Source organism: Phycodurus eques, chromosome 6 (assembly GCF_024500275.1).
Source record: "Phycodurus eques isolate BA_2022a chromosome 6, UOR_Pequ_1.1, whole genome shotgun sequence".
NCBI lineage: Eukaryota > Metazoa > Chordata > Actinopteri > Syngnathiformes > Syngnathidae > Phycodurus > Phycodurus eques.
In genome coordinates, this window is record NC_084530.1 from 4,070,641 (window position 1) to 4,098,298 (window position 27,658).

General features: G+C 42.9%; 1 protein-coding gene across 3 annotated transcripts in view; it reads right to left on the reverse strand.

The window, feature by feature from the left end:
• Positions 1 to 27,658, reverse strand: part of sorcs3a (sortilin related VPS10 domain containing receptor 3a) — a 281,809-nt gene that overhangs the window by 97,238 nt on the left and 156,913 nt on the right. For all 3 annotated transcript variants that reach the window (XM_061679784.1, XM_061679782.1, XM_061679785.1), the window contains one exon: positions 24,231 to 24,389. In XM_061679784.1, the coding sequence (XP_061535768.1) occupies positions 24,231 to 24,389 (159 nt within the window). The remainder of the gene's footprint in view (positions 1 to 24,230; positions 24,390 to 27,658) is intronic.

Consider the following 27,658-nt stretch of genomic DNA (forward strand, 5'->3'; position numbering starts at 1 on the left):
TCCGGGCACTATGGTTTCCTCCCACATCCCAAAAACATGCAGGGTAGGTTAATAGAAGACTCAAAATTGCCCGTAGGTGTGAATGTGAGTGCGAATGGTTGTTTGTTTATATGTGCCCTGCGATTGGCTGGAGACCAGTTCAGGGTGGACCTGGCCTCTCGCCCAGTCAGTTGCGATAGGCTCTAGCACGCCTGCGCCCCTAATGAGGATAAGCGGAACGGAAGATGAATGAATGAATGAATAATAATAATAATAGATACTATGCTTCATAGCGGTGGCCGACTGGTTAGCACGTCTGCCTCACAGTTCTGACGACCTTGGCTCAAATCCAGCCTCGCCTGTGTGGAGTTTGCATGTTCTCCCCGTGCCTGCGTGGGTTTTCTCCAGGTACTCCGTTTTCCTCCCACATTCCAAAAACATGCATGATAAGTTAATTGAAGTCTCTAAATTTCCTGTGGGTGTAAATGTAAATGTGTTTGTTTATACAGTATGTGCCCTGCGATTGGCTGGCAACCACATGAGGGTGTACCCCGCCTCTAGCCCGAAGATAGCTGGGATAGGCTCCAGCAGGCCTGCGACCCGAGTGAGGATAAGCGGTACGGAAAATGGATGGATAGACTTCACGCAGACACAGGACATTTGTTTATCACACTAAGTTGGCTACATGTACAGGTATTTGTTTACAAGTAACTAGTTATGGTAGGTGTGTAAATTGTCAATGTTGACCTGTTTGTCAAACTGACATTACTTTGCTTCAAGTCATTCAATATGTGGCCTTTGTGATCCATTTAAATTTCATTCTTTTTTTCCCCTGATAAACTATATACAGTTTATTAAAATTTTTTCCACAATCAACCCTAATTATGAGTAGATAATCACAAATGGACAAGAAGCCTCATTATGTCTCTATTGTGTGGGCAAGGGCATTGTCTGTGCTGTCCTGATCATGTGTTTCTAATTTAGTCCATTAAAAGTAAAGCGAGAAGGCGCGTCTGCTTCAGTTCAATGGAGCACAGCAGAGATGTCGCAGCCAGAGACAAGGATGCTGAGCACTAAAGGTACTTGCCATCTGGAGAGCCAGTGAACTGAGAAATGCTCTGCAGCAGCTGAGAAATCTTTTTGGATCAAACTCAACATCACGTGTCATACTGATCAAGAATCAGTAAAAAAGTGGATTTAAAAAAAAATTATAGCTTTGGAGGTATTGTTATGTGTGACAAAGCATTAGCGACAGTTACTTGTAATCACTGGTTCCAGCAAAAAAGCCCAATTTTAATAAAAACAATAATGAATTGGATGGATGGATGGAACGAGTTATATACTGACTGCTTTTGTCACAAACCTGAGTCTAGTTGCTAGCTCTCACTTGCTCTCTGTAGCCTCTTTCGGTTAGAAATTCTCCAAAGTTACTGCATTTGAACCTTATACTGTAAGTAGATCTGGAATTCATCCACAATGATCCTTTCACACAGAACCCAGTGGCACACGATATTACTGCGGCTGTCATGCAATCATGCATTCAGAAAACTGTACGGAAAGTAGTTTTCTGAATGCCAGAAAACTGTACTTTTTTTACCTTAAATTTTTCACTTTGTTATATTGTAGCCATTTGCTTTTAAGTTTAAGTTCTTTTTTTTTTACTCGTTAATGTACACACAGCACCCCATATTGACAGGGGGAAAAAAACAAGAAATGCTCAATTGAGTTTAAGTCAGGGCTCTGGCTGGGCCATTCAAGACCAGTCACAGAGTTGTTCTGAAGCCACTCCTTCGTTATTTTAGCTGTGTGCTTAGGGTCGTTGTCTTGTTGGAAGGTGAACCTTAGGCTCAGTCTGAGGTCCCGAACAATCTGGACAAGGTTTTCGTCCAGGATATCCCTGTACTTGGCCGCGTTCATCTTTCCTTCGATTCTAACCAGTCGTCCTGTTCCTGCAGCTGAAAAACACCCCCACAGCATGATGCTGCCACCACCATGCTTCATTGTTGGGACTGTATTGGACAGGTGATGAGCAGTGCCACACATACCGCTTAGAATTAAGGCCAACAATTTCTATCTTGGTCTCATCAGACCAGATAATCTTATTTCTCACCATCTTGGAGTCCTTCAGGTGTTTTTTTTTTTTTTATCAAACTCCATCTGGCCTTTCATGTGTCTTGCAGGAGAGGCTTCTGTCGGGCCACTCTGCCATATAGCCCCGATTGGTGGAGGGCTGAAATGATGGTAGACTTTCTAGAACTTTCTCCAATCTCCTGACTGCATCTCTGGAGCTCAGCCAAAGTGATCTTTGGGTTCTTCTTTACCTCTCTCACCAAGGCTCTTCTCTCCCTATTGCTCAGTTTGGCCGGACGGCCAGCTCTAGGAAGGGTTCTGATCATCCCAAATGTCTTCCATTTCAGGATTATGGAGGCCACTGTGTTCTTAGGAACCTTAAGTGCAGCAGATTTTTTTTGTAACCTTGGCCAGATCTGTGCCTTGTCACAATCTCTGAGCTCTTCAGGTATTTCCTTTGACCTCATGATTCTTATTTGCTCTGACATGCACTGTGAGCTGTAAGGTCTTATATAGACAGGTATGTGGCTTTCCTAATCAAGTCCAATCAGTATAATCAAACACAGCTGGACTCCAATGAAGATGTATCTCAAGGATGATCAGAAGAAATGGACAGCACCCTAGTTAAATGTGAGTTTCAAAGCAAAGGGTCTGAATATTTACGGCTGTGTGATATTTCAGTTTTTCTTTTTTAATAAATCTGCAAAAATGTCAACAATTCCGTTTTTTTCCGTCAATATGGGGTGCTATGTGTACATTAATGAGGAAAAAAATGAACTTAAATTATTCAGCAAATGGCTTCAATATAGCAAAGAGTGAAAAATAGGATGGGGGTCTGAATACTTTCCGTACCCATTGTAGATGTGTGACATGGTGAGAGCTAGCACTGGGTGTGAAACATAAAATACTTTCTCAGACAATTCCTTTCACTACAGCAGGGTGAGAGAAGTGTGTATAAGCAGCAGTTGTGTGCTTCACACCCTCTTTCAGCTTCCTGCAATTCCCTTTTCAACAGATGCTGGAATGGGTATGATACTGCCTCCAAAGGCAAGAACATTAAAACCTCACCTCGTTTAGACCTCTGAGCCATAATGCATATTTCTGCACTAGACTGGAAAACAACGTTATTTCTTTTTTCTTTTTTTTTTTTTTTTTAACAACACAGCATATTGTGTCACTATATATACATATGTCACTACTGGCACAATATAGCGTTTGCAGAAAATAACATTTAGTTTTGGTTCAGAATGGCAAGAAATAATCCTAAAGGCAAGCAATGTAGGATTTACTCACAAGTGGTTTAAAAAAAAGTCATAAAAAGTGCTGATTAGAAGAGGACGTAATAACAGAAAACTCTGCTATAAAATACAATTAAAAACAAAAAACAATCAGACAAAGTAATGCTAAATAATGTCCTCTCCTGCTCCCCCCGAAAATACATCCCGATTCCATTTCTGAATATGTTCTGCCATTATATAATACAGCTAGAAATAATAACATAAATTTGCATCATTAAGGTGGATTGAATTAAACAATGTTTGCTTAGCGAAGGACTGAAGGGGATAAGAGCTGCTTTTTAAGTGGGTTGTTCCCAGTAGAGCAGGCTATAGGAAAATATGATTAACTGCACATCATCCCTATCACGCTTGCATTTTTGTGAAATAAAATTATACAGAGAAATATAAAGAAAATACTACTTCTTTATTTTTTTTCTATGTAGTACTGTACATTCTTACATTAAATGACTTTATTTTTTCAATGCAATTATTTTCAAATCTAATTTATCATACTCTCATGCCTACATTCCTGTCCATTTCCCCATTGTAAGTCACCCTGATGGGTCAGCATTATGTGCCTATTCCTCGGTTTACTTTCTTTGTCTTATCTGGATTATTTCTCTGAGCAAGTAGTTCTCTTGTTGGACTTCTTTAATGTCCATCAAAATTGAACAACAGAATTAGTTTATTATCTTTGCGTCGGCTAGCTCTTGTCTTAAATAATTATATTTTGCAACTGTTCATAATGTTATGGCAGGTGTATGTAATATACAGTATGCGTAGGATTCTTACTATAAGTGTAGGTACGCACAAAGGCTGAAAATCACATGTGACCAAAATCCTATCAAATCATGCGTTCACACACAAGATACAGCACACACAGGGATCCCATTTGATGTGCATCCCGCATCTGAGATACACAAAAATTAGCAGGGATGCATGAAGCATATTCATTCTGCATCCGTAAACGCGTGGTTTAGGACCCGCTCTACGTATGTGTATATGTGTTGTGAAGAGCTTTCACACAAAGCGAATCAAAAGTACGAATCATGTCTTGGTGCTAGTTAATCCGAGGCAGAGGAGGGCGGGTTATCGTTCCATACAATGGACACGGGAGTTTTTGTCTGAAGTCGATACATTTTCATTGTTGTGGTAACACCCGCTGCACCGCTCACGCAACAAGCCACTGGCAGAATGGCGTTTTCTCTGTTAGTTAACTGCTTATTACTTTTGCTAGCCTACGAGCTAATGAGCTAGTGCGCTAAGAGCTGGAGCAAAAAGCTCACTCGACTGCGGTGACATCATTAAAACATCGGAGCTCGGTGTTGTGTTTTTGTTAGACACAACACACACACACACATTGGACAAAGTTAACAGTTTCAAACTGCATAACGACAGCGGCGCACATTATCAATGTTCAGGCAGTAGTTGATTTCAGCGAACTAATTTTCAGCATCATTTGATTGGCAGGTGAAGGTCTCACAACACAATCCAGCAGCCCGAGGGCAAGCCTTATTTTATATTTTATTTAATCAAGTAAAAGCTTATTGAGGGATATGATCTCTTTCTCAAAAGCCAAGAGGCAGCAGAAATTATACAGTACATAACATGAAAACATTAATACAATAAATAAAAGAAAAATATGTGAATGAAAAAATAACAGTGATATTAAAATGTATGGCATTTGATTTAAAAAAAGTGACAAAGCCCAATTGTTTTCAATGGTGATACATGGTGATTTTTTTTTATTATTCTTTCAAATTTGGCAGGCTTTGAGACACTTATCTGTGCAACTTTACTGGGTTAATGAATCTATATCTATGTGCCAAATGTTAAGTGCAATTTTTGTGACCAGAGCATGAGTCTGATTTACTTTTATTTTTATTTATCTAAGATATTTCATTCCTTATTCTATATTACAATGCCAATGTTCAATGTTCTTAAGAACTGAAAGTTAATTGTTCTTAAAAACGATGTACTAATTATTATGCTGTAAAGAAAAGAGAAAAAAAAGATGCACCCAGGCAACCCCCACCTCACTGAACCCCCTGTGAACACTCCTCCTGAGCCCGCTACTCCAAATCACCCTCCCCCCCTACAAAGAGCATCACGTTCCCCCTCCCCTCCTTACTCTGGGGATCTAGGTTCTTGTAGCCAGTTTTTGTTAAATTGAATTAAGCTGCTCGATGGGCTACCGCTTTGTTGACCACCCCATTAAGGGTAGAGAAGCCTCTCGGTGGCTCCTGGCCCTTACTCAGGGCTCCAAATCCATAGCCTTGTATTCCATCAATTTTTGGATTCTGGCTGGTGAGTGTGGGTGGGATGATGGGGATTTTTGCCAAGGGGTTGTCCGAGCAGCTCAAAGATGAATTAATGGCTAGGGACGAGTCCACCTTGTTGGAGGGGCTAATTTCCTTAGCTAACAAGTTGGATAATTGTGGGAGGGATATGGATAGAGAGAAAGAGGGTAGATTTCACAGTTTAGCACCCTCTGTGAGCATAGCTCCTCCAACGACCCCTCTGTGCGCAGAAACCTCTGCTGCCTCCTCATCACTCCCGACCGGAAAGGAGGAACCTAAGCAGCTGGGCAAGACCCTTCTAGATCCTCTGGAGTGTCAGCGGCGCATGAGTCACCGGCTTTGTGTCTACTTTGGGGAGCATGGCCACTTCATCGCCTCCTGCCCACTGAAGCCAAAAGACCGGGCTCCCCACGGACCAAGAGCGCCGTGGTGAGCAAGACCAATTTCTCCCCCAACTCTCCCTTTCATATGACTGTTCCTTCTTGCATCCTTGGACTGATCTGCAATACACCAGTAACCGCCCTCATCGACTCCGGAGCTGACGACAGCTTTATTCACGAGGGGTTGGCATGTCAGCTCCGGCTACTCCTCCTACCCCTCTCTTTCCCCAAGAAGGTTACTGCCCTGAATGGGCGCCTCATTTCTCCAGTGACTCACCAGACTGCACCGATCACCCTCCTCATCTCTGGCAACCACCGGGAAACCCTCCAACCGTTCGCCATCCCCTCTCCAGAGACCACATTTGTCCCTGGACTTTCCTGGCTAAAGAAACACAATCCCACGATCGATTGGACCCACTATCGATTACTGGTTGGAGCCATTTTTGCCACTCTCACTGTCTTCTTTCAACAGTCCCAACCTTCAGTGAAGCCACTAGTAGCACCACTCGATCTCTCTCTGGTCCCAGAAGAATACCACGACATCTCTCCAGTTTTTCAAAAGGATTTGGCCATCTCGCTACCGCCCCACCGCCCTTATGACTGCACCTCCTTCCTGGAGCCCCTCTCCCCCAAGTCGCCTCTACAACCTTTCCCATCCTGAAAAGAGTGCCATTGAGAACTACATCCGCGACTCCTTAGCCACTGGACTCATTCAGCCCTCCTTCTCCTCCTATGGGGATGGTTTCTTCTTTGTTGCGAAGAAAGATTCCACTCTCTGTCCCTGCATTGACTTCCGTGGATTCAACGACATCATCGGCTAATCCACGCTGCCCTTCATTGACCCCTCATTTGAACCCTTTTGCGATGCTCAGATCTTCACCAAGTTGGACGTGCGCAACGCATATCACCTCATCTACATTAAAGAAGTGGATGAATGGAAAACAGCCTTCAATAGACCCCTATGACATTTTGAATATTTGGTCATGCCCTTTGGGTTAACCAACGCCCCCGCAGTTTTTCAAACGTTCATCAACGACGTCCTCCGATGTATACTAAACCGGTCCGTCTTTGTCTACCTAGACGGCATCCTCATTTTCTTCCGCTCGCTGGCCAAGTGCTTCAGCGCCTCCTGGAAAACCGCCTCTTTGTCAAACCTGAAAAGTGTGAAGGCAAACTCACCTCTGTACACTTTTTGGGATACATCATTGCTAAAGGGCAAAGATCCATCTAAGATCCAGGCAGTCATCAAGTGGCACATCCCCTCCACCCGCAAGGAGCTGCAATGCTTCCTGGGTTTCGCGAACTTCTACCGCCGATTCATTCGAGACTATAGCAAAGTGGCTGTTCCCCTGACGAGTCTCACCTCTACCAGCTCCCCGTTTCGTTGGACACTTGCTGCTTCCCAAGCCTTCGAATGCCTTAAGGAACTGTTCACCAGTGCTCCTATCCTGAGACAGCCTGACTTCTCCCTCCAGTTTGTTGTAGAGGTTGACGCCTCGGACACAGGAGCTGGAGCCGTCCTCTCCCAGCGGGACCCTGAAACCCAGAAACTCCACCCCTGTGCCTTCTTTTCCCATTGCCTGTCACCTTCCGAATGAAACTACGACGTGCCTGCACTGAAGCTGGGCAGTTTCATGGAGGTGTGAGAATACTTTGGCGCTGGAAGCATTCTCGCACCTCCTGCCACGCCGCCCGTCCCAACCACACTGCCAAGCTCACTCACTTGCTCACACTCCAGCCTCCTGCACACTCCCTGCTCCAACGGACCACCCTCATGCCTTGGAATTCCAGACCTCGTGCTACCCCTCAATAAAACCCCTACCAACTGCTTCCTCTGGCTCAGTCTGCGTTTGGGTCCAGTCTAACACCATTTGGTGTCACAGAGTTACAAATATATCATCCTAAAAATTTTATATCATGGCAGGCTGAAACACAAGATACTGTATTGAGAGAGAGCAAGAGCAATGAATAGCACATAAATACTGTACAAATTGTACAAAACAAATCTCCAATATAGCGGGGACTGCGAAGCAACAACCATCATATACAACCCCAATTCCAATTAAGTTGGGACGTTGTGTGAAACATAAATAAAAAGAATACAATACAATGATTTGCAAATCACGTTCAGAGAAGATATTTAATGTTCAAACTGATACACTTAATTGTTTTGAGCAAATAATCATTAACTTAGAATTTTATGGCTGCAACAAGTTCCAAAAAAGCAGGGACAGGTGGCAAAAAAGAAAATTGAGGAATGCTCATCAAACACCTGTGTAGAACATCCCACAGGTGAACAGGCGGGTGCCATGATTGGGTATAAAAGGAGCTTCCCTGAGTTGCTCAGTCATTCACAAGCAAAGATGGGGTGAGGTTCACCTCTTTGTGAACAAGTGCGTGAGAAAATAGTCGTACAGTTTAAGGACAATGTTCCTCAACGTACAATTGCAATCTGTCTTCAGATATTTCTTGGCCCAGTCTAGGTGCATCATCTTATGTGCCTTGTTCAGCGGTGGTCTTTTTTTCAGCTTTTCTTACCCTGGCCATGTCTCTCAACACTGAACATCTTCTACTACTTTGAGGTATTCAAGGTAGGTTGCAGTTCTGAAATATGGCAGAACTTCAAGATAACGGGTTCCTGGTGGCCTCACGCTTGATTCTTCTCAAATCCTTGGCAGTCTGCGTATTTTTCTCTCAATGCGTTTTTTGCAAATATGTTGGCTATTCGCAACAAAAATTTGATGGTTCTGTGATCTTACATATTTCAAGAGTGCTGGATCCTGCTGAGAGACTTTTGTTAATTTTTGACTTTTCAAAGTTAAATCTCTTTTCTGCCCATTTTGCCGAAAGAAAAGAAGGTGCCTCATAATTATCCCCCAGCACCTGCTATGCCTAAATCCATTAAGCATTCAGGTTCATCCAGTTGGGAGCTAGGAAATACGCTCAAAAGTGATGATATGGTCAAAATACTTGCCTAATAATTCTGCACATGGTCTATTCATGCATAGCTTGGTGAGATTTCTGACATTTCAACAATTGTCTCACTTCTAGGTCATGAATAACAGAAATAACTATAACCTACACTTCAGGCATATTGTTGAGGACAAAATGTTTTGTCCTTCGCCTGATGGATTTAGCTCTGACTTATTTAGATCACTGTTGTCAAGTCACTGCATTGAACGGCTCTGAGATTGAATCTATTTACAGAGAAGCAGCTGTTCACTTGAACCCAGGCCCTGGCAACACCCAACAGATGAAAGAACGTCTGCAGAGAGCAAGTCCCAGCAATATTCCTTCAACTAAAATGCCCCTGGCAACTCAAGTCAGTATTTACCCTTTTCAGGTGGAGACTAATCCAGCTCATTTTAACTTTGTTAAAAATAATGTCATCTTCTTTGTTGTTTTTCAGATAAATACCTGCAAAGTAAAATTTTAAACATTAATCTCATTTTCATCTTATGATGTCAAACCCAAATATTTTCATTCTACAGCAAAAATATAGTGTAGGGCTGGCCTCATTTTCCCAATACTTTTGGAGGAAAGTGGATCTCTGTTGGGACTAACAAACAATATTCATCGTTCTCCATGTCACCAACAAAAAAAAATAAACTGTGTCGCTAAATATTTTGTTTATTTTGAGTTCCTGCCATGATTAATGGTAGCATGCCACAGGATGCGTTGTCCAGCCAGGTGGCTGATTTGCACATGATACTTGTGATGATGTTGCCTTCAATAACTTCAGAGACGTGACACCGGGACAAGTGGTAAGGGTTGAGTTTAGCGCTGTCGCTATTGAATCTTTTTAGAATTGATGATCCGATAGTTATTTCGTTCATGAACCAAGTACCCCCCCAAAAAGAAGTTTTTAACATTTTAAAAAAAATCTATTTAGTTATTTTTTACTAATTATTGGGTAATCAGATGTATATACCATTTAATCATCCCTATGCCCCACGGAAGGACACACAAAATGTAATACAAAAGATAAAATAAGACCTTTCACATAATAAAGTACAACTATATGGTTTCCATTTTTATAAAATCAACAGTTTTTATTTCTTGAATTCACATTGTGCATAAAAGATCAGGCTTTTTTTTTATTGTAAAGCATGAACAGCCTTTCTGCATCTTCACTTAAGAAGCTAGCATTTTAGCATTTTGTGACATATTATTACATTATGTTCATGGGTGTGCATTTATGAGCTTAGAACAGCTGACTATGAATAAGAAAACTATTCTTTGTACTACTACAAGTTTAGGAAGTCTTCAATTTGTTCAAACTAAAATGAAGAAATTTCAAGAAAAAAATATTTCCTTCATCTCCCTTCGCCAAAACCCTCTTCTGTTTGGATAGGTGATGATGATCCATTTTACTCTTATTCCTCTCTGGCCACATTTGCCACATTTGTCACCTAATTGACTCAAAGTTTTGCTACTTACAGATCCTCAGATTGGCCATATGTCACACAGTGACTACACTGAGCAAAAAGCACACTATACTGTATATACCGCTATGGTTGTGTTACACTGTCCTTATCACAGTAAAAAAAAAAAAAAAAAAAAAAAAAAAAAAAACACACATTTGACGTTACTCATAATTAAGAGAGACACTCCACAACCCGGAGTGCTAATGTCATATTAGTAAAGTAGATTAATGTTAAACTCACTGATTTGCACTATGTTAACTTCACCTAAGTCTCTCTGGTCCCTCAACGTGGCATCATACTCGGCAGAGAGAAAGGTCCGTGTAACAACGAACGGTTGCTCGCCTTGCGAACGGTTGCTCGCCTTGCAGATTCACCATGCTTTGTGCGTCCCTGATCATTTTGTTCACACCCTTAAAATTTTCACTCTTTGTTATATAGCAGTCATTTGCTAAAATAATTTAAGTTAATTTTTCCCTCATTAATGTATACACATTACGCCATATTGACAGAAAAAAAACATAATTGTTAAATTTTTTGCAGATTTATTGAAAAAGGAAAACTGAAATATCACACAGCCATAAGTATTCGGACCCTTCGCTGTGCCACTCCTATATTTAACTCGGGTGCTGTCCATTTCCTCTGATCATCCTTGAGATGGTTCTACACCTTCCTTGGAGTCCAGTTGTGTTTGATTATACTGATTGGACTTGATTAGGAAAGCCACACACCTGTCTATTTAAGACCTTACAGCTCACAGTGCATGTCAGAGGAAGTGAGAATCATGTGGTCAAAGAAACTGTCTGAAGAGCTCAGAGACAGAATTGTGGCGAGGCACCGATCTGGCCAAGGTTATAAAGAAAATGCTGCTGCAATTAAGGTTCCTAAGAACACAGTGGCCTCCATAATACTTAAATGGAAGACGTTTGGGATGACCCGAACCCTTCATAGAGCTGGCCGTCCGGGCAAACTGAGCAATCACGGGAGAAGAGCCTTGGTGAGAGAGGTAAAGAAGAACCAAAAGCTCACGGTAGCTGAGCTCCAGAGATGCAGTCGGGAGATGGGAGAATGTTCTAGAAAGTCAACCATCACTGCAGCCCTCCACCATTCGGGACTTTATGGCAGAGTGGCCCGACGGAAGCCTCTCCTCAGTGCAAGACACATGAAAGCCCGCATGGAGTTTGCTAAAAAACACCTGAAGGACTCCAAGATGGTGAGAAATGAGATTATCTGGTGTGATGAGACCAAGATAGAACTTTTTGGTGGCTTCAGAACAATTCCGTGACTGTTCTTGAATGGCCCAGCCAGAGCCCTGACTTAAACCCGATTGAGCATCTCTGGAGAGACCTGAAATTGGCTCTCCACCAATGTTCACCAGCCAACCTGACAGAACTAGAGAGGATCTGCAAGGAGGAATGGCAGAGGATCCCCAAATCCAGGTGTGAAAAACATCATTCCCAAAACTCATGGCTGTATTAGCTCAAAAGGGTGCTTCTACTAAATACTAATGTAACGGACACGGCATTTAAGATGACACCCAGCATCCCCAGTCTCATGCTGTTCCGCATACCTGCCTGGGCTGCCCCGTGGAGTCAGTCTGTATACACAAAAGACATCTAAAGAAAGTTTTGCCTAAGCATCAAAGCGGAGACACAGACATTGGTTTCGAACGCGGACGCTAAGTGAATTACAAGCCAAGGAGCATCAAAGCTGAGGCAAAGACACCTGGTTTCACACCAGAACGATACATTAATTAACTTCCACCACCAGCCATCCTGGAGTGCCTCAACAACAAAGACTTCTCCTTCCTGCTGTGTTCCGTGACACCTGCACATCTGGGCTGGGACAATGGACGGGACACGAGCGACACCCACTTGTGGCGGAAAGCCACTGCACCACCGGATTAACGAATCAGTCTTCACTGGACTTGAATGTGATCCAATATTTTAAAAACTTTACATGAACTCCACTAGTGACTGTATTTCTGTCCCCCCCCCCCCCCCCCCCCCCCAACAACACGAATGCCACATTGCAAATATTAGTGTTCCCAACAATCACATACACTTGAAACGTTCGTTACAGGGATTAAAGAGGATTGATGTGTGACAGTGCCAAGTTGGAAAATGGTTTTGTTACCTTAAATCCAATAATTAATATTTTATTCCACTGGTTTTAAACCACAAATTATCCTAAAATGAAATGCAATTCCAGAGGCGCGGCTCTGCCTTCCATTTGGTCAAAAGGGGCCGGCCTCGCTCTCTGAAGCGGATAAAAGGCCGAAGCTCCTTTGTCTCTCTCGCACACTCTCTCACTCTCTCATTGTTCCACCGGCCGAAGGTCTGGCCCAGCCCGGGAGCCCCCACCTCTCCCCACGAGGAGGGGGAGGCTGGGAGACACCGAACATCCGTGCCGCGCTGCCAAGCGTGGACCGCAGGAAGCACCTGCCAACTCCCCAAAGCTACTGCCCCACTACGGAAGGGAAGTTTTCCCTGCCCACGTGGCAAGCATTGCCACTGCCAGCGCCCCGTCCTTCCTGCACTTGAAGTGCGTCTTTTTCTCTTTCCTTCCTTTTTCTTCAAACCATCCCTAATGAGCGCTCTTGCCAACCACCGGGGGCTGTGCATTTCAAAGTAAGAGCAAGTCAATAAAAAGAAAGTATGTGTACAAATAAAGTCCTTCATTTCAGAATACTTTGAAAAAACGAACAAAATACAGATAATACTTCATGTTTTTATCATATGGGTAGAAGCAAAATCATGGATTGTAAAAATGCATTATACATAGGTTGAAGGTTTTTCCAGAATTTTGAGGTCAACTTTGGGGATCCGCATTATACATGGTTGTGCATTACAGACGAGAAATTACGGTAACTATTTATTTTTGGGTAGAACTGTGAAAGTGCATACTCTCTCCATCTTGGTCTGTCTCTGTCACGCTGCCTTGTTCCATGATTTTGTATATTTAACTTGATGGTTAGCATAATCTCTACTGGTCGTGTCTGCTCCTTACACTTTCAAACTATCTCCAAATGTACAGTTGAAAGCAGATGTTTACATTCATGATATAAAAAGATGGATATGCTTTTTTATTCACTGTCTGACATGAAATCAGACTAAATCTTTCCTGTTTTTGGTCAATGAGCATTACCAAATTGATTTCTATTTGCGAAATGCCAGCATAATCAGTCAGGAATGTTTGGGGAACAATTTTCTTCTTATTCAAAGTTAGAAGTTGACATACATTTCATTAGTGTTTGGTACCAATGCATTTGAACTGTATGACTTCAGTCAAACAGCCCATCTATGGCGTTTTGCATAATGTGTTAGTATTAAGATAGCGGAGACAAAGCTATCTGTTGGTAAGACAAAGTATAAGTTTGGTTAAATATACAATGTGTGTAATTCTCTCGTGTGTGTGTTTTTTGACAGTATACCTCAACTGGAGTCTCAATAAACAGCTTGAAGCAAACAAATAAAGGAAACTTTTTGAAGAACTGTTTGCTATCTGCCAAACTGCACATTGCACACTCAGCAAGGACAGAACAGTATAGTACATATACTGCATGACAAGCTGGTATCGAGTGTCTTAGTATGAGACCATTTTTACGAGTCTGAGTAGAATACAGACCGTTATCATGAAAGGTGCTTTTCTAATATTCATCATATCAAGTCATATTTCTCCTCTTTGGCGCCACTTGTACATACATTAACCAGTATATTATTTGGTTTCTCATACATCACTTGTGCAAGATATCTTCTCGCTTCTATTGATGCAGTCCACGGACACTTCCATCTGCTGTTTTGACAATGGATTAGCAAAAGGCTATATTTGCCATTACAGCAGTTACTCCATCTGCTGTTTCCTGCATGTTGCCATGTAGCTATTATATTAGTTGTAATTTTCTTCAGCACTACCTTTTTATTTTGCCATACTGAATAAAAACAAATATTTGTAGGTGATTTTCAGTTCTGTTTAACTTTGTTCTTGCTTAAACAGCTTCAACATTCTATTGTTAAGTTTTCATATTTGCTTACTCAATGTCACAAATGTGACATTTGTCTTCTGATGCATACATCCACCTGTCTATTTGCTATATCACTTCACCTGTTCATGACTGAAGCCCTGTAATTATTATTTTTTTAATTAAAAAACAGGTATGTTATGCTTTTTGTCCACATGTTTTAAAACAGACTTTTTTTCAATGGGGATTTTTCCAAACTCTGTATCGAGTGTTTTTGTGTAGACAGGTACAACCGTATTTTGTCTTCATCTGGAGTGGTCAGAGAGAGCCCACACAAACACAGCACTTCATGTTGTGATGCAGGAGTGCCAACGACTCGCCCAGTGTGGTTCGTAACAGATTTTAACGTCGCTTGTTGTGCCCATCGTTTTGTAGTACATACTGTATTCTGCCCATGTGTCACAGCCATTTTTACAAATTATTGGTGTTTCATCAAATCAACTAGACTTTCTATACCTTTTAACGGGGGCGTATTATGGAAAACTGAGAGTCACAGAGTCAGAGTATATCAGCCCTTCCTACCTGCTTTATTTACTGACAAAACGAGAAAGAATTGGTAAATATTCAGCAACGACAAGTTACACATCAGTCAGATACACTAATTCAGACATCTAATGGCGGATGCACTGACTTGCAACGGCTGTTCTCATTGTTCGGTATTGTCAAGTTGGTATTATACCTTATATTGACATAAACTTGTGGCAAAATAGTTGTCTTCTCTACCACAGGTGGCAGTGTGGCCATGCCTATAAAGGCTCCCGGCTGGCATCTTTTCTGCCTCTCATTTCCTCTTCCTCCTTGTGGAGACAACACGTGTGTGTGTGTGTGGGTCATCGTGTGATGTCGTGCCGGTAGTACGGAGTGTGGCATTGGCATATTATAAGGTACACCTGTTCTGTTGTTCAGTTTAGTTAAATCCATCCTTTCATTTTCCGAGCCGCTTCTCCTCACTAGGGTCGCGGGCAGGCTATCATCGGGCAGGAGGCAGGGTACACCTTGAACTGGTTGCCAGCCAATCGCAGGGCACATACAAACAAACAACCATTCACACTCACATTCACACCTATGGGCAATTTACAGTTGTCAATTAACCTACCATGCATGTTTTTGGGATGTGGGAGGAAACCGGAGTGCCCGGAGAAAACCCACGCAGGCACGTGGAGAACATGCAAACTCCACACAGGCGGGGCCGGGGATTGAACCCCGGATCTCAGAACTGTGAGGCAGACCCTCTAACCAGTTGTCCAACATGCCACCCAGTTTAGTTCCTTTAGTTATATATATGCGCAGTTTATTCCAGTTTTGCCGTTTTATGACAGCACAGTGTGATGTGGAGCGGGGCTGCCTCGTGGAGTTGGCATGTGTGTGGTGCACTTGTTGGTCCGTTTTATACTTAATTGCTAACGGACTGATGAGGGAATTATTAATTATTCTCTCTCTCAGCCGTCAATCGCCGCCCCGAGCTGGGTGCTTCCTCCTGTCGCCACTATATCCTGATCCTGTGCTCCGGGTGGCTGTTATTCGCCGCTGTCCTGAGCCACAAAACTGTCTTGGCTCTTTTCCTAGGCTCTTGTACTCGTTTTGAGTCCAATACCTCCAATTTTTTCGACTGGTGCTTTCCATGAAAGACTTAAGTGGTCATCCAGTTGTTGTTGCCAGGCCCAAGGAGAACTACCAGTCATTGGATGGCTCTAATCTTAGCCATGCAGAGGATTAATTAGTTTATTAGTTTAGTTTTCCTTGTTTATTACTTTCTGCGTTATCTCTGAATCTGTATATTATTTTCTGTTTCTGATTTCTTTTTCTTTTTTTTCCAACTAATTATCAAACATGTCTAAAATTTATGTCAGTGATCTAAATACACAGGAGTAACAACAAATCCACAAGCTTTCTTCAAAAATGAAAACCTAAATGTTTATTTATCTTAAATCTTACATGCATATTAATTTTGAAACACACAGATTGAGACAGCATTTCAGTTTGTGCTGTTGCTTTCCTTCACATAAGATTGTTGAAAAAAATCCTTCACTTAGCAGCTCAATTTAGGCTTAATTTTCAGAAGCCAACGAGACACTACATCAATCAGTAATTGTCTCCAAAAACTGCTCACTGAAATAGTATAAGAGTCTTGGAATGTCAGTATGAGTTTATAATCTAATAATGTATAGATATACTCAAGGAAGGAACTGAACTGATTTTTCAAGCCATAATAGAGAATCAAGAATTACAACAAAACAGCTTGCTCCATTCTATTCCATTTGTCGCATCATGGATTTTGATATTGTACACAATAGTCTCAGTCATGCATGCAAGAACTAAAAGTCACATTTTTCCAAAGCCAAAAACCAACACACTGCTGATTAAATTCAGAGTGACACTGCCTGAAAAGTATTAGCCAGTTACAAAGTGAAAATTACTTTAAAAGCTGCTTGCTGCTGGGTTGCAACTCAAAATTAAGGGTAGAGGCTATGAGGGGAATGAAGAGACCACTTACATCTTTTTAAACTCTTGACTTATTAGATGAAAAACATATTTTTTTTAACTACCCTGAGGATGTGGTCGTAGTCTGCAGACACATTCAGGGGGGAATGGAAATGAGTGTAGCAGAAGTAGTCATCTTCTGGTGCTTTTTTCTTTTGGTGCCAATGTGTCTAAATGATGATGCAAATTCCAGAAACACCTGACTGGATGGGTTGGCCCCAACCGTGTTGTTAATTTTGAGTTGCCAAATGCATGTCTCAGCTATATTATAGCCTTCTTGAGCTGCTTTGCTTAATCTGCAACTGTTTTTTATGACTGAGGAGGATTTAATCAGTGAGATCAGTCGATGTGGCTGCTATTAATCTTGGCTATTTGTGTGCAAGCCAGATGCACCTCATATTTTATTGACAGTGTCATGCAAAATGGAAGATGAAGAGAGCATTTTTACTATTTTAATACAATTTATTAATAATCTTGGTTTGGATGTAGCTGTTTCCCAATCATGCTTACAAAACATTCCTACTTTAATTGATTTGAACAGTACCTGTTTCTGTGCAGATTAGTTTGAGCTGAGTTTCAATGTCATGACCCTGTTGTACTTCAAGTGACTGATGTGCGGAATAGTTGACCAGAGAGCATGGGATTATTCGATAGAAGGCAATTTAGAGAGATGCACATACCAGAAAATCTAATATTTATGCTCATGTGAAATTGAAAAGCTATCCTACAGTATGTCCTGTTCATCAGGAGTCAGACCCTGTCGGCTCTAAATGATATAGCAATCAATCATTCACACTTGGCTTTGGACGTCATGTACTGTGTAGCAAGGATTTGAGTTGGGGGGAGGAAAAAAAACATCACAGTGGATATTGCAGAGTGACTGCAATTGTATACCATTAAACGTTTGTTAAAAAAAAGAGGCAGCATGGTGCCACAGGGCAGAGGTGGGAGTAAGTCACAAGTGATAACCTTCAAGTTTCAAGCAAGTCCCAAGTTCCTGGAGAAAGAAATCAAGCAAGTCAAGTTGAGTCACCAGAAAATTTCAAGCAAGTCAATTCAAGTCATTCCTAGGTTTAAGCGAGTTGTACAATCTCGCTCAGTCACAACATATTATTATATTCATTCGTTCATTTTCCATACCGGCAGCACGGTGGGCGACTGGTAAGAGCGTCAGCCTCACAGTTCTGAGGACCCGGGTTCAATCCCCGTCCCCGCCTGTGTGGAGTTTGCATGTTCTCCCCGTGCCTCGATGGGTTTTCTCCAGGCACTCCGGTTTCCTCCCACATCCCAAAAACATGCATTAATTGTAGACTCTAAATTGCCCGTAGGCATGACTGTGAATGCGAATGGTTGTTTGTTTCTATGTGCCCTGCGATTGGGTGGCAACTAGTTCAGAATCAGAATCATCTTTATTTGCCAAGTATGTCCAAAACACACAAGGAATTTTTCTCCGGTAGTTGGAGCCGCTCTAGCCGGCTTAGAAAATGGATGGATGAATGGATTTTCCATACCGCTTATCCTCATTAGGGTCGCGGGCGTTCTGGAGCCTATCCAGCTATCTTCAGGCAGGGTGCACCCTGAACTGGTCCCCAGCCAATCGCAGGGCACATAGAAACAAACAACCATTCACACTCACGTTCACACCAACGGCCAATTGGACCTAGATGGACCTAGATGACCAGATGAAACGTTTAATTATGCTGCAAAATTGATCGAGAAGGTAGCGGCGTAGGTGCTATGTGGAACCGGGAGAAAAGCTGATTATATCATCACAACATGTGACTAAAACGGACCAATCACGAGAGATGATCTCCGCGGCATTCTACGCGCAGCAAAGATTTTTGCCGTGTGCGCGTCAATCGATGCAGAGGGTCCGCGAGGCCCAATGGGTCGGTCACGTGATGCAATGCGGGCGTTGTCGCCCGCCTGAGCGCGGGAGTATAAAGAGGCCTTTTGTGTGAATATACTGTATATGGGAGTAAACGTGTAATCACAAGATCAAGATTTCAAAAATATATACTTTTTTGGTGCCAATCTGTTTACCAATAATGTGTGTGTGTGTGTGTGTGTGTGTGTGTGTGTGCGTCTGCGTGTGCGTGCGTGTGTGTGTGAATGGGTGAAGAAGAAGCATTACCTTTGTGCACTTTGTAGGTTCAGTCCATTTACTTAGGTAATTTAGGTGATTTAATATCCCAATGATGATATACAGTATATCTAGATATATTTTTCATTAAAGTCAATGCCATTTTTTTCTGATCTTTTATCTATTCATAAACACATACAATATATAAAAAACACAATAAAATGAATTAAATATTAATGACAAATTAAATATTAAAAAGAAATACTATTCAAAATATCTGGTAAACACTCAGTTTTCAACAAATGTAATAAAGTGCCAAGAACTAAAATACATGCTATAACAAAGTGCTTAATAAACCACTTAAGTTTGCTACCATTTAACCAGGAAAAGCACTAATAAAAGAAATGTTTCCGATATTCAGTTTTAGGAACAAAGGTTTTTCAGCTTGTTGTGAAGCCCCTGGTTTACCAGACTGCGGTGTCTCAGTCTGAACACTCGGGACACCATATAAAAGGATTATGTAGAGTGGATAAGAGATGCAGATGAAAGGCAAAGAAGAAACACGAGGCGGAGAAGAAAGGAGCGTCGTGTGGAAATACAGTACTAGTACGGTAGCTATGTGGATGCCATGTTAGCTCTGTGTTCTGAGCTGTAAATTAAGTAAATTAAAAAAAAAAAAAAAGAAGAAATATAAGACTGCTTCTTGAGACTACCGCAACGACCGAACCCGAATGTCTGGAACAGGTGGCCCAACAAGCAACAGCCGGCCTGACCCAACCACTGTGACAACTATTAGCAGTGGATCACTCGGCTCGTGTCTCAACGTAAAACACAGCTACTGTAGCTCAGAGACCTAATGTGAACTGCAGGGCACATTGATCATCAACACTTTGGCCGCACCCTCCGGCCCCGGCTCCACTCCCCGCAGCTCAAGCACTATATTACTGAGTAGTGGAAAGAAACTAAATAGGATTCCCTCGTTACAGGTGAGCGAAGAGGGAAATCTAAATTTACTGCATCCATTGCAGCCTGGATATCCTGTGAGGGTATCCCTCCATCTGTGGTCCCTTTATTATTTTAGGTTTATTCTTTTTTCCCCAAATGAGGTTTTTAATTTTTCTTTGTATGGTTAGGGGCTTTAGATAAGGGATGTCACTGATCTTCGTCAACTGTCGGCCTGTGAAGCCCTTTCAAGCTCCTTTATGTTTAAGGGCTATCCAAATACACTTGATTTAAAATTAAAAAAAATAAAAACGATAGAGTATTATATCATACGGTAGGTGTTTTTTTTTTTTTTTTTTTTTTTTTAAAGCACCCCTGGTAGGGTCACCCATGTCAAACAGGTCCTAGGTGAGGGACCAGACAAAGCACGGCTAAAAGACTCCTATGATGAAAAATATAAGTGGATTGCGTTTTCCCTTGCCCGGACGTGGGTCACCCCGGCCCCCCTCTGAAGCCAGCCGTGGAGGTGTTGCTCAAAGGCGAGCGCCTGGTGGCTGGCCTACACCCATGGGGCCCGGCCGGGCACAGCCCGAAGAGGCAATATGGGTCCCTCTTCCCATGGGCTCACCACCTGGGGGAAAGGCCAAAAGGGACGGGTGCGTATTGAGCTGGATGGCGGCCGAAGGTGGGGACTTTGGCGATCCAATCCCTGGCTACAGAAGCTGGCACTAGCGACGTGGAATGTCACCTCTCTAGCAGGGAAAGAGCCTGAGCTGTTTGTGCCTGTGCACCAAACAGCAGTTCAGAAAACCCACCATTATTGGATTCCTTGGAGGGGGTGCTGGAGAGGGCTCCCACTGGGGACTACCTCTTTCTGCTGAGGGGACTTGAACGGTCACGTGGGCAATGACAGTTAGACCAGGAGTGGCGTGATTGGGAGGAACAGCGCCCCCGACCAGTGGTGTTCAAATTATACAACTTCTGTGGCTGTCATGGATTGTCCATAATGAACACCAAGTTCAGACATGATGTAAGGCTATACACATGTACGCTTGGCAACAGGACACCCAGTTCGATGATCGACTTTGTGGTCATAACATCAGACTTACGGCGACATATATTGTACACTTGGGTGGACAGAGGGGTGGAGCTGTCAACCGATCACCACCTGGTGGAGAGCTGGCTCCGTTGGTAGTGGAAGATGGCGGTCCGACCTGGCAGACACAAATGTATTGTGAGGATCTGTTACGAACATCAACTCCCATCAACTCCCATCTTCGACAGAATTTGGCCACATCCCGGGGGAGGTCAGGGACATTGAGCCCGACTGGACCATGTTCCGTGCCACCATTGTTGAGGCGGTCGACTGGAGCTGTGGCCGTAAGGTTGCCGGTATATGTCATGGCACCAATCCCCAAACCTGTTGGTGGACACCAGCGGTAAGGGATGCTGTCAAGCTGAAGGAGTCGTATCGGGCCTTTTTGCCCTGTGGGACTCCAGAGGCAGCTGAAGGGTACGGGCTGGCTTTGTGGTTACTGAGGCAAAACCTTGGGCATGGGAGGAGTTTGGTGAGGCCATGGAGGACGACTTCCGGAAAATTATGAGGAAATTCTCGTCCACCATCTGACGTCTCAGGAGGTTACTGTGTATAGTTGGGACGGTGCACTGCTGACCTAATCTGGGGATGTTGTGAGTTGGTGGGCTAAATACCTTGACGACGTCCTCAATTCCACCAACAACAGAGTCTGTGGACACTCAGCTGGATACTTCTATCTCCGGGGTTGAGGTCACCGAGGTGGTTAAAAAAGCTCCTCGGTGGGAGGGCCGCACAGGTGGAAGAGAGCTGCTGTGAGTTTCTAAAGGCTCTGGATGTTGTGGGGCTGTCCTGGTTGACACGCCTCTGCAACATTGCACGGACATCGGGGACAGTGCCTCTGAATTGGCAGACCGGAGTGATGGTCCTCGTTTTTCAGAAGGGGGGCCGGAGGGTGTGTTCCAACTACATGAGGATCACACTACTCAGCCTCCCTGGTAAGGTCTATTCAGGGGTTCTGGAGAGAAGGATCTATCAGGAAGTCGAATCTCAGATTCTGGAGGAGCAGTGTGGTTTTTCTTGTGGCTGTGGAACAGTGGACCAGCTCTACATCCTCAGCGGGGTTCTCGGGGGTGCATGGGAGTTCGCCCAACCAGTCTACATGTGTTTTGTGGACTTTGTGAAGGCATCCGACCATGTTCCTTGAAAGGTCATCTGGGGATTGCTCTGGGAGTATGGGGTACCAGACTACCCCCGTGACCCAACCTTGGATAAGCGGAGGAAAAATGGATGGATGGATTATGATACATATCGTTATTACGTATGCAGACCCTTTCCAAAAAAATAGAATAGCATGGAAAACTCCCAGGCAATGCCACAGGCTGATTGCCTCAATGCCACGGCGCATCAAGGCACTGAGTAAAGCAAAGGGATTCCAAATTGAAAATTAACATATCGTTTTGAAAGTATCATATTTTGATTGTAAATGGTAATTTCTTCACAGTATTCTAATTTGTTGAATTCCTCATTTTGTGGGTTTTATGAGCCGAACCTCAAATTATGTAAAAATAAACAAATAAATCATTGAAACTGTTTAAATTGTCGGCCCTGAATCTATAATCTATGTAAATTTTACTTTTTGAATGGAATTATGGAAATAAATACACTTTTCCCTGATATTCTAATTTTTTGGAAAGGGTCTGTATGTTTTGCCAATCTGCCTGCCTGGTCTCTTCATCCTCCCTGGTCCTGGATTCCTGTCCCCCATAACTGGTTGCCTGGGAAACACCAGGTCTGGCGAAATGGCAATCAGAGCACGTGGTGAATTTAACAGTGTTACACTCACTGTAAATGCTGCTTCAGTTGCAATTTGTTTGAATTGTTAATTCAATAGGGCGGCACGGTGACCGACTGGTTAGAGCGTCTGCCTCACAGTTCTCAGGACCGGGGTTCAATCTCCGGCTGCGCCTGTGTGGAGTTTGCATGTTCTCCCCGTGCCTGCGTGGGTTTTCTCCGGGCACTCCGGTGTCCTCCCACATCCCAAAAACATGCATGAATTGGATAGTCTAAATTGTCCGTAGGTGTGAATGTGAGTACGAATGGTTGTTTGTTTGTATGTGCCCTGCAATTGGCTGGCAACCAGTTCACGGTGTACCCCGCCTCCTGCCCGATGATAGCTGGGATAGGCTCCAGCATGCCCGCGACCCTAGTGAGGAGAAGCGGCTCAGAAAATGGATGGACGGATGTTAATTCAATATTGCCAAGGTGAAATGCTTGAGGGTTCTAATGTATTGCGTTTATTTAGATACTGAATTTCTGTCAGAACCTAAAATCTTCAGAATGTATTCAAATCAAAGTTATTTAAAACATAGCTTTGCTGTATAAAACGGCTTAAATACCTTGTTGAAAAAATTATTTATTTAAAAAATATGTGACGTCACAACACCAGATAGAGCCGAAGACCGGAAGGCGCTGGATGCAAAAAGCAGCAGGGGCATTCTAAATCATGTTTATCAATTTAACTGCTGTATGTCTGCTATATAATCACTTCAAAATGGCAGATGTGGTTTGTAAAGGGGTACTAGAGTTATCAAGAACATTTCTAACATCTTTGTCCTCTGACCTTTAAAAGCAGTTTTGTTAAAAAACTTACATTAATCACCCTGCTTAACAAACTTACCTTAGCCTTTGTTCAGTTGATTAGTAATCGTAATGTTTAAAATGTTTGTTGTACTTTTTGTATAAATGGATTTGTATTTATTTCCATGCTTGTATTTTCTGTTTGAGGTTTTTCACCTAAATCCATCTTCGACCACTCGTCAAACAAAAGAACAAAACACAAATAAACAACTTCGTCATTGGAATGGAATCCAGTTTAAACCTTTTAAAAGTGCCATCCTTTCAAGTGGGGTCTACACACTTTCATCTTGGCACCTGGGGAGTAGGGAAGTCTCATTAACCGGGGGGAAATTCTAGCTCGAGCTTCAGGTTTCTTGGTAAGTGGGTATCTTTCCGTTTCACAGTCCGTGGCTCAACCGTCCTCCGTGTTGACATAGGGATTTTCGAGGCCCCAAAGTTGGCCTGATTATTGAAACATGCACTGACATTAAGCTAAAATGTTATTAAAAAAAAAAAAAGTAAAAGAATTCAAACAAAGGTGAGTGTGATCATCATCAAAAGTTTGAATCACACGTTATCATGGCACATGAAGAAAGAAGATCAAATCTAGCTCACATTTACCTTTTGATCGTGACTGTAGGCTAAGGCCCAGTCTTCCTCAGTAGGGTGGAATAACAGGCTTAGGATGTAGAAAGTGAGGCGGTACTTCTGGTAGCTGGCTCCTTCATCAGAGCTGATTAGCACACTGCTCTCAAACTCAGGATCAGTCAACACCATAATCTGTGAGCAAGGGGGAAAAACACAGTCGTCAAGGTGTGTTTTTTGTTTATTTTTGTTTTATTGCTGTTGAAGTGAACAGACATACATATTTGAGGGGCAATTTTAAGTAAATGTGGTGGAATACTAAAAGTAGGGAGAGAATGCAAAAAGAACTAATTGTACCAGAAGCAATGTCAGTAGAAAAGGCCAGACTTTGACTCACATCAGGCAAATACTTGGAAACAACTACACGACCCTTCCAAGTTAATCTAACAAGCATGGAATAGCTTGTCGCTATGACTCTGAAGCTGCACTCATTTTTATTCGTAGTATCATTTTCATTCTATAAAATTTGATTGTTTTAATTAAACAGCAGTCACTGATGGTGTAGTGGTACACTCGCCTGACTTTGGTGCAGGCAGTGTGGGTTCAGTTCCCACTCAGTGACGGTGTGAATGTGAGTGCGAATGGTTGTCCGTGTCTATATGTGCCCTGCGACTGACTGGCGACCAGTTCAGGGTGTAGTCAGCCTTTCGCCCGAAGTCAGCTGGGATAGGCTCCAGCGTCCCGTGACCCTAACCAGGATAAGCGGTGTTGAAATGGATGGATGGATGGATGGATGGATAATTACATAGCAGAAAAAAAGTTGTACTTTTGTTGTGATATACAGTATAAACATACTACTTAATCTATATATAGTGAATATTATTCAGCAAGGTTATGGAATCACTGAAATTATTTCTTTATGAACAACCTAATGAATGCCATGTAGGTACTGGCACATATAATCTCTTTTAAATACAGTATAATCATTGTTGGATTGCCTGCCTGGGTTTTCTCTGGGTACTCTGGTTTCCTCCCATATCCCAAAAACATGCATGATAGGTTAATTGAAGACTCTAAATTGCCCGGAGGTGTGAGTCTGAATGGTTGTATGTTTATACACTTTTAGGAAGAATCCTGCTTTTTGATAAGTGAGGCCCCAGTCCAGGTTGTACATCTGAGACTATATGAGGGGCGGCACGGTGGACGACTGGTTTGCACATCTGCCTCACAGTTCTGAGGACCAGGGTTCAAATTCGGCCTCGCTTGTCCCAGTGATAATGAGCTATGACCCGGTATCCAGCTCGGACTGGAGTGCCAAGAGTTTTCCCAATGAACAGTTACAGCCAGAATGTAAAAAAAACAAAAAACTTTCTGTGCAATTGTTAGTGTCGCATCCACCTCAGCGTTCCCGATTCCTTCATTTATTTGCAACCGGTCGCAACCCTCCTCTCCCCTCCCCCGCTCGGAGATCATTGCTGTGTTCCAAGCAGCAGGTGAACTGCACGCGTACGTATGCACACATTTGTATATAAGCCGAACAGGTACGCTAATGCAGGAAGCCCACACAAACTGTACAGAAAGTGAGGAGGAACACTCTTGGGAGGGAAACAGGAGGCGATTCAGAACTGCTTCAATCGTGCGACAATGTGAGGCTGTCAGCAACCCCGCAAGCTGGCTGGTGGGTCCCACCTCCTACAGGTGGCTGGAATTGGTCTACAAGTATATCAACATGTCTAAACACACACTTGCAGTGACACGTTAGGGTCGGAGAGCTGTTTTATGGTGCCCCCAACTAGCAGGCTTGTTGGAAATACAATACGTCGACAGGACAACAAAATGAACAAAAATAATGGTAAGTAGTGAAGGTTTCTGATACGGGCTGTATGGGCAGCCACCCAGCGTGGCATTCTGTGGGGGGCACTCCCCCCATACAGTCGTGCTCACCATTATTGGCACCCATCAAGTTTAAGTACTAAATGTGGAATATTCCCTGAAGAAAATTAATCAAGTGAAACATTTTTCTTCAGCGAACATCTGTTTGATACAAAAGAGCAAACCATAAACAATATTTTATGGACGGATGAAACAAAAATGGACGTTTTTAGCAATGCACACAAACAGTATGTTTACAGATGGTGCAATGAAGCCTTTAAGGAAAAGAACACCCTGCCAACAGTCAAACATGCTGGAGGATCCATAATGCTGTGGGGCTGCTTTGCAAAATCTGGTACTGGAGGTCTTTTCTGTTTCACAAAAAATCAGGAAATCAGAAAATTATTGAGATTTTAGAGCAAAATGTCTTACTTAGTATAAGACATCTTGGTTTGAGGCAAAAATCATGGGCCCTCCAGCAAGACAAAGACTCAAAGCACACAACCAAAAGCACACAGGTGTGGTTTAAAAGGAAAAAATGGACCGTTTTGAAATGGCCAGCAATGAGTCCTGATCTCAATCCAATTGAAAATCTTTTGGGGGAGCTGAAATCTGCCATTGGGGAGGGTTCTTACCCTGCAAATGTTTAAGAACATCTTGAACAAATTGCAAAGAAAGAGTGTAAAAAAATACCACCTGAGAAGTGCAAAAATCCGAAAGATGAATACAATAAATGTTTGAAAGCTGTCATCGCTGCCAAAGGGTATGTAACCAATACACACGACTGTGTGTGTGTGTGTGTGTCTGTGTGTGTAGTAGTAGTAGAGCTTTATGCTTAGCAACGACCCTGTAGTGGAACAAACCACTTTTGAGGGTGTTATATTTCATCCATCCATTCTCTGAGGCGCTTAGCCTCACAAGGGTCGCGGGAGTGCTGGAGCCTATCCCAGCTATCATCAGGCAGGTGGTGGGGTACACCCTGAACTGGTTGCCAGCCAATCGCAGGGTGTTGTATTTTCAGTGGTTAAATAATAGGTTTCAAGCAAAATACTATAGTTTCATGTCTTTTCTTTTGTTTTCTATATTTACTTTTCTAGCCTGTTCAAAACTGAAAGTCCTCGAGTTACGACGTACTCGACCTACGACGTTTCGACTTTACGACGCCCGTGCCTCGTTCGCCATTTTGTCCCAGCACCATAGTGTTTCTGCTTAGCTAGTGCATAGTGCTTGTCTGTGTTTGCGCCCAGGGAGTATATTTGCCTTTCTTCACACTCTCAGCAGTAATGGTAAGTACAGCAACTTATTTTTATTTTAATGTATTTTAGTTTCTTTATACGAAGTGTTAACCTTTCCTGCTACGGTCACCTGACCGTGGTCGGGAGACGCAGGGGTTAAGTCCCTTCTCTCGTTGCACAGCTGAGCTGGGGGGCAGCAACAATAAAGGCACGAAGCACCAATTTGCTGCTTTAATGGCTTTATTAGCTCCTCTGCACATTCAACGTCAACGGGTCCTCCGCTAATCGCTACTCTTCCCCAGTCGCCGTCACGACACTTGCTACTGTACACATTCGCACCGGCGCACATTCCTTCCT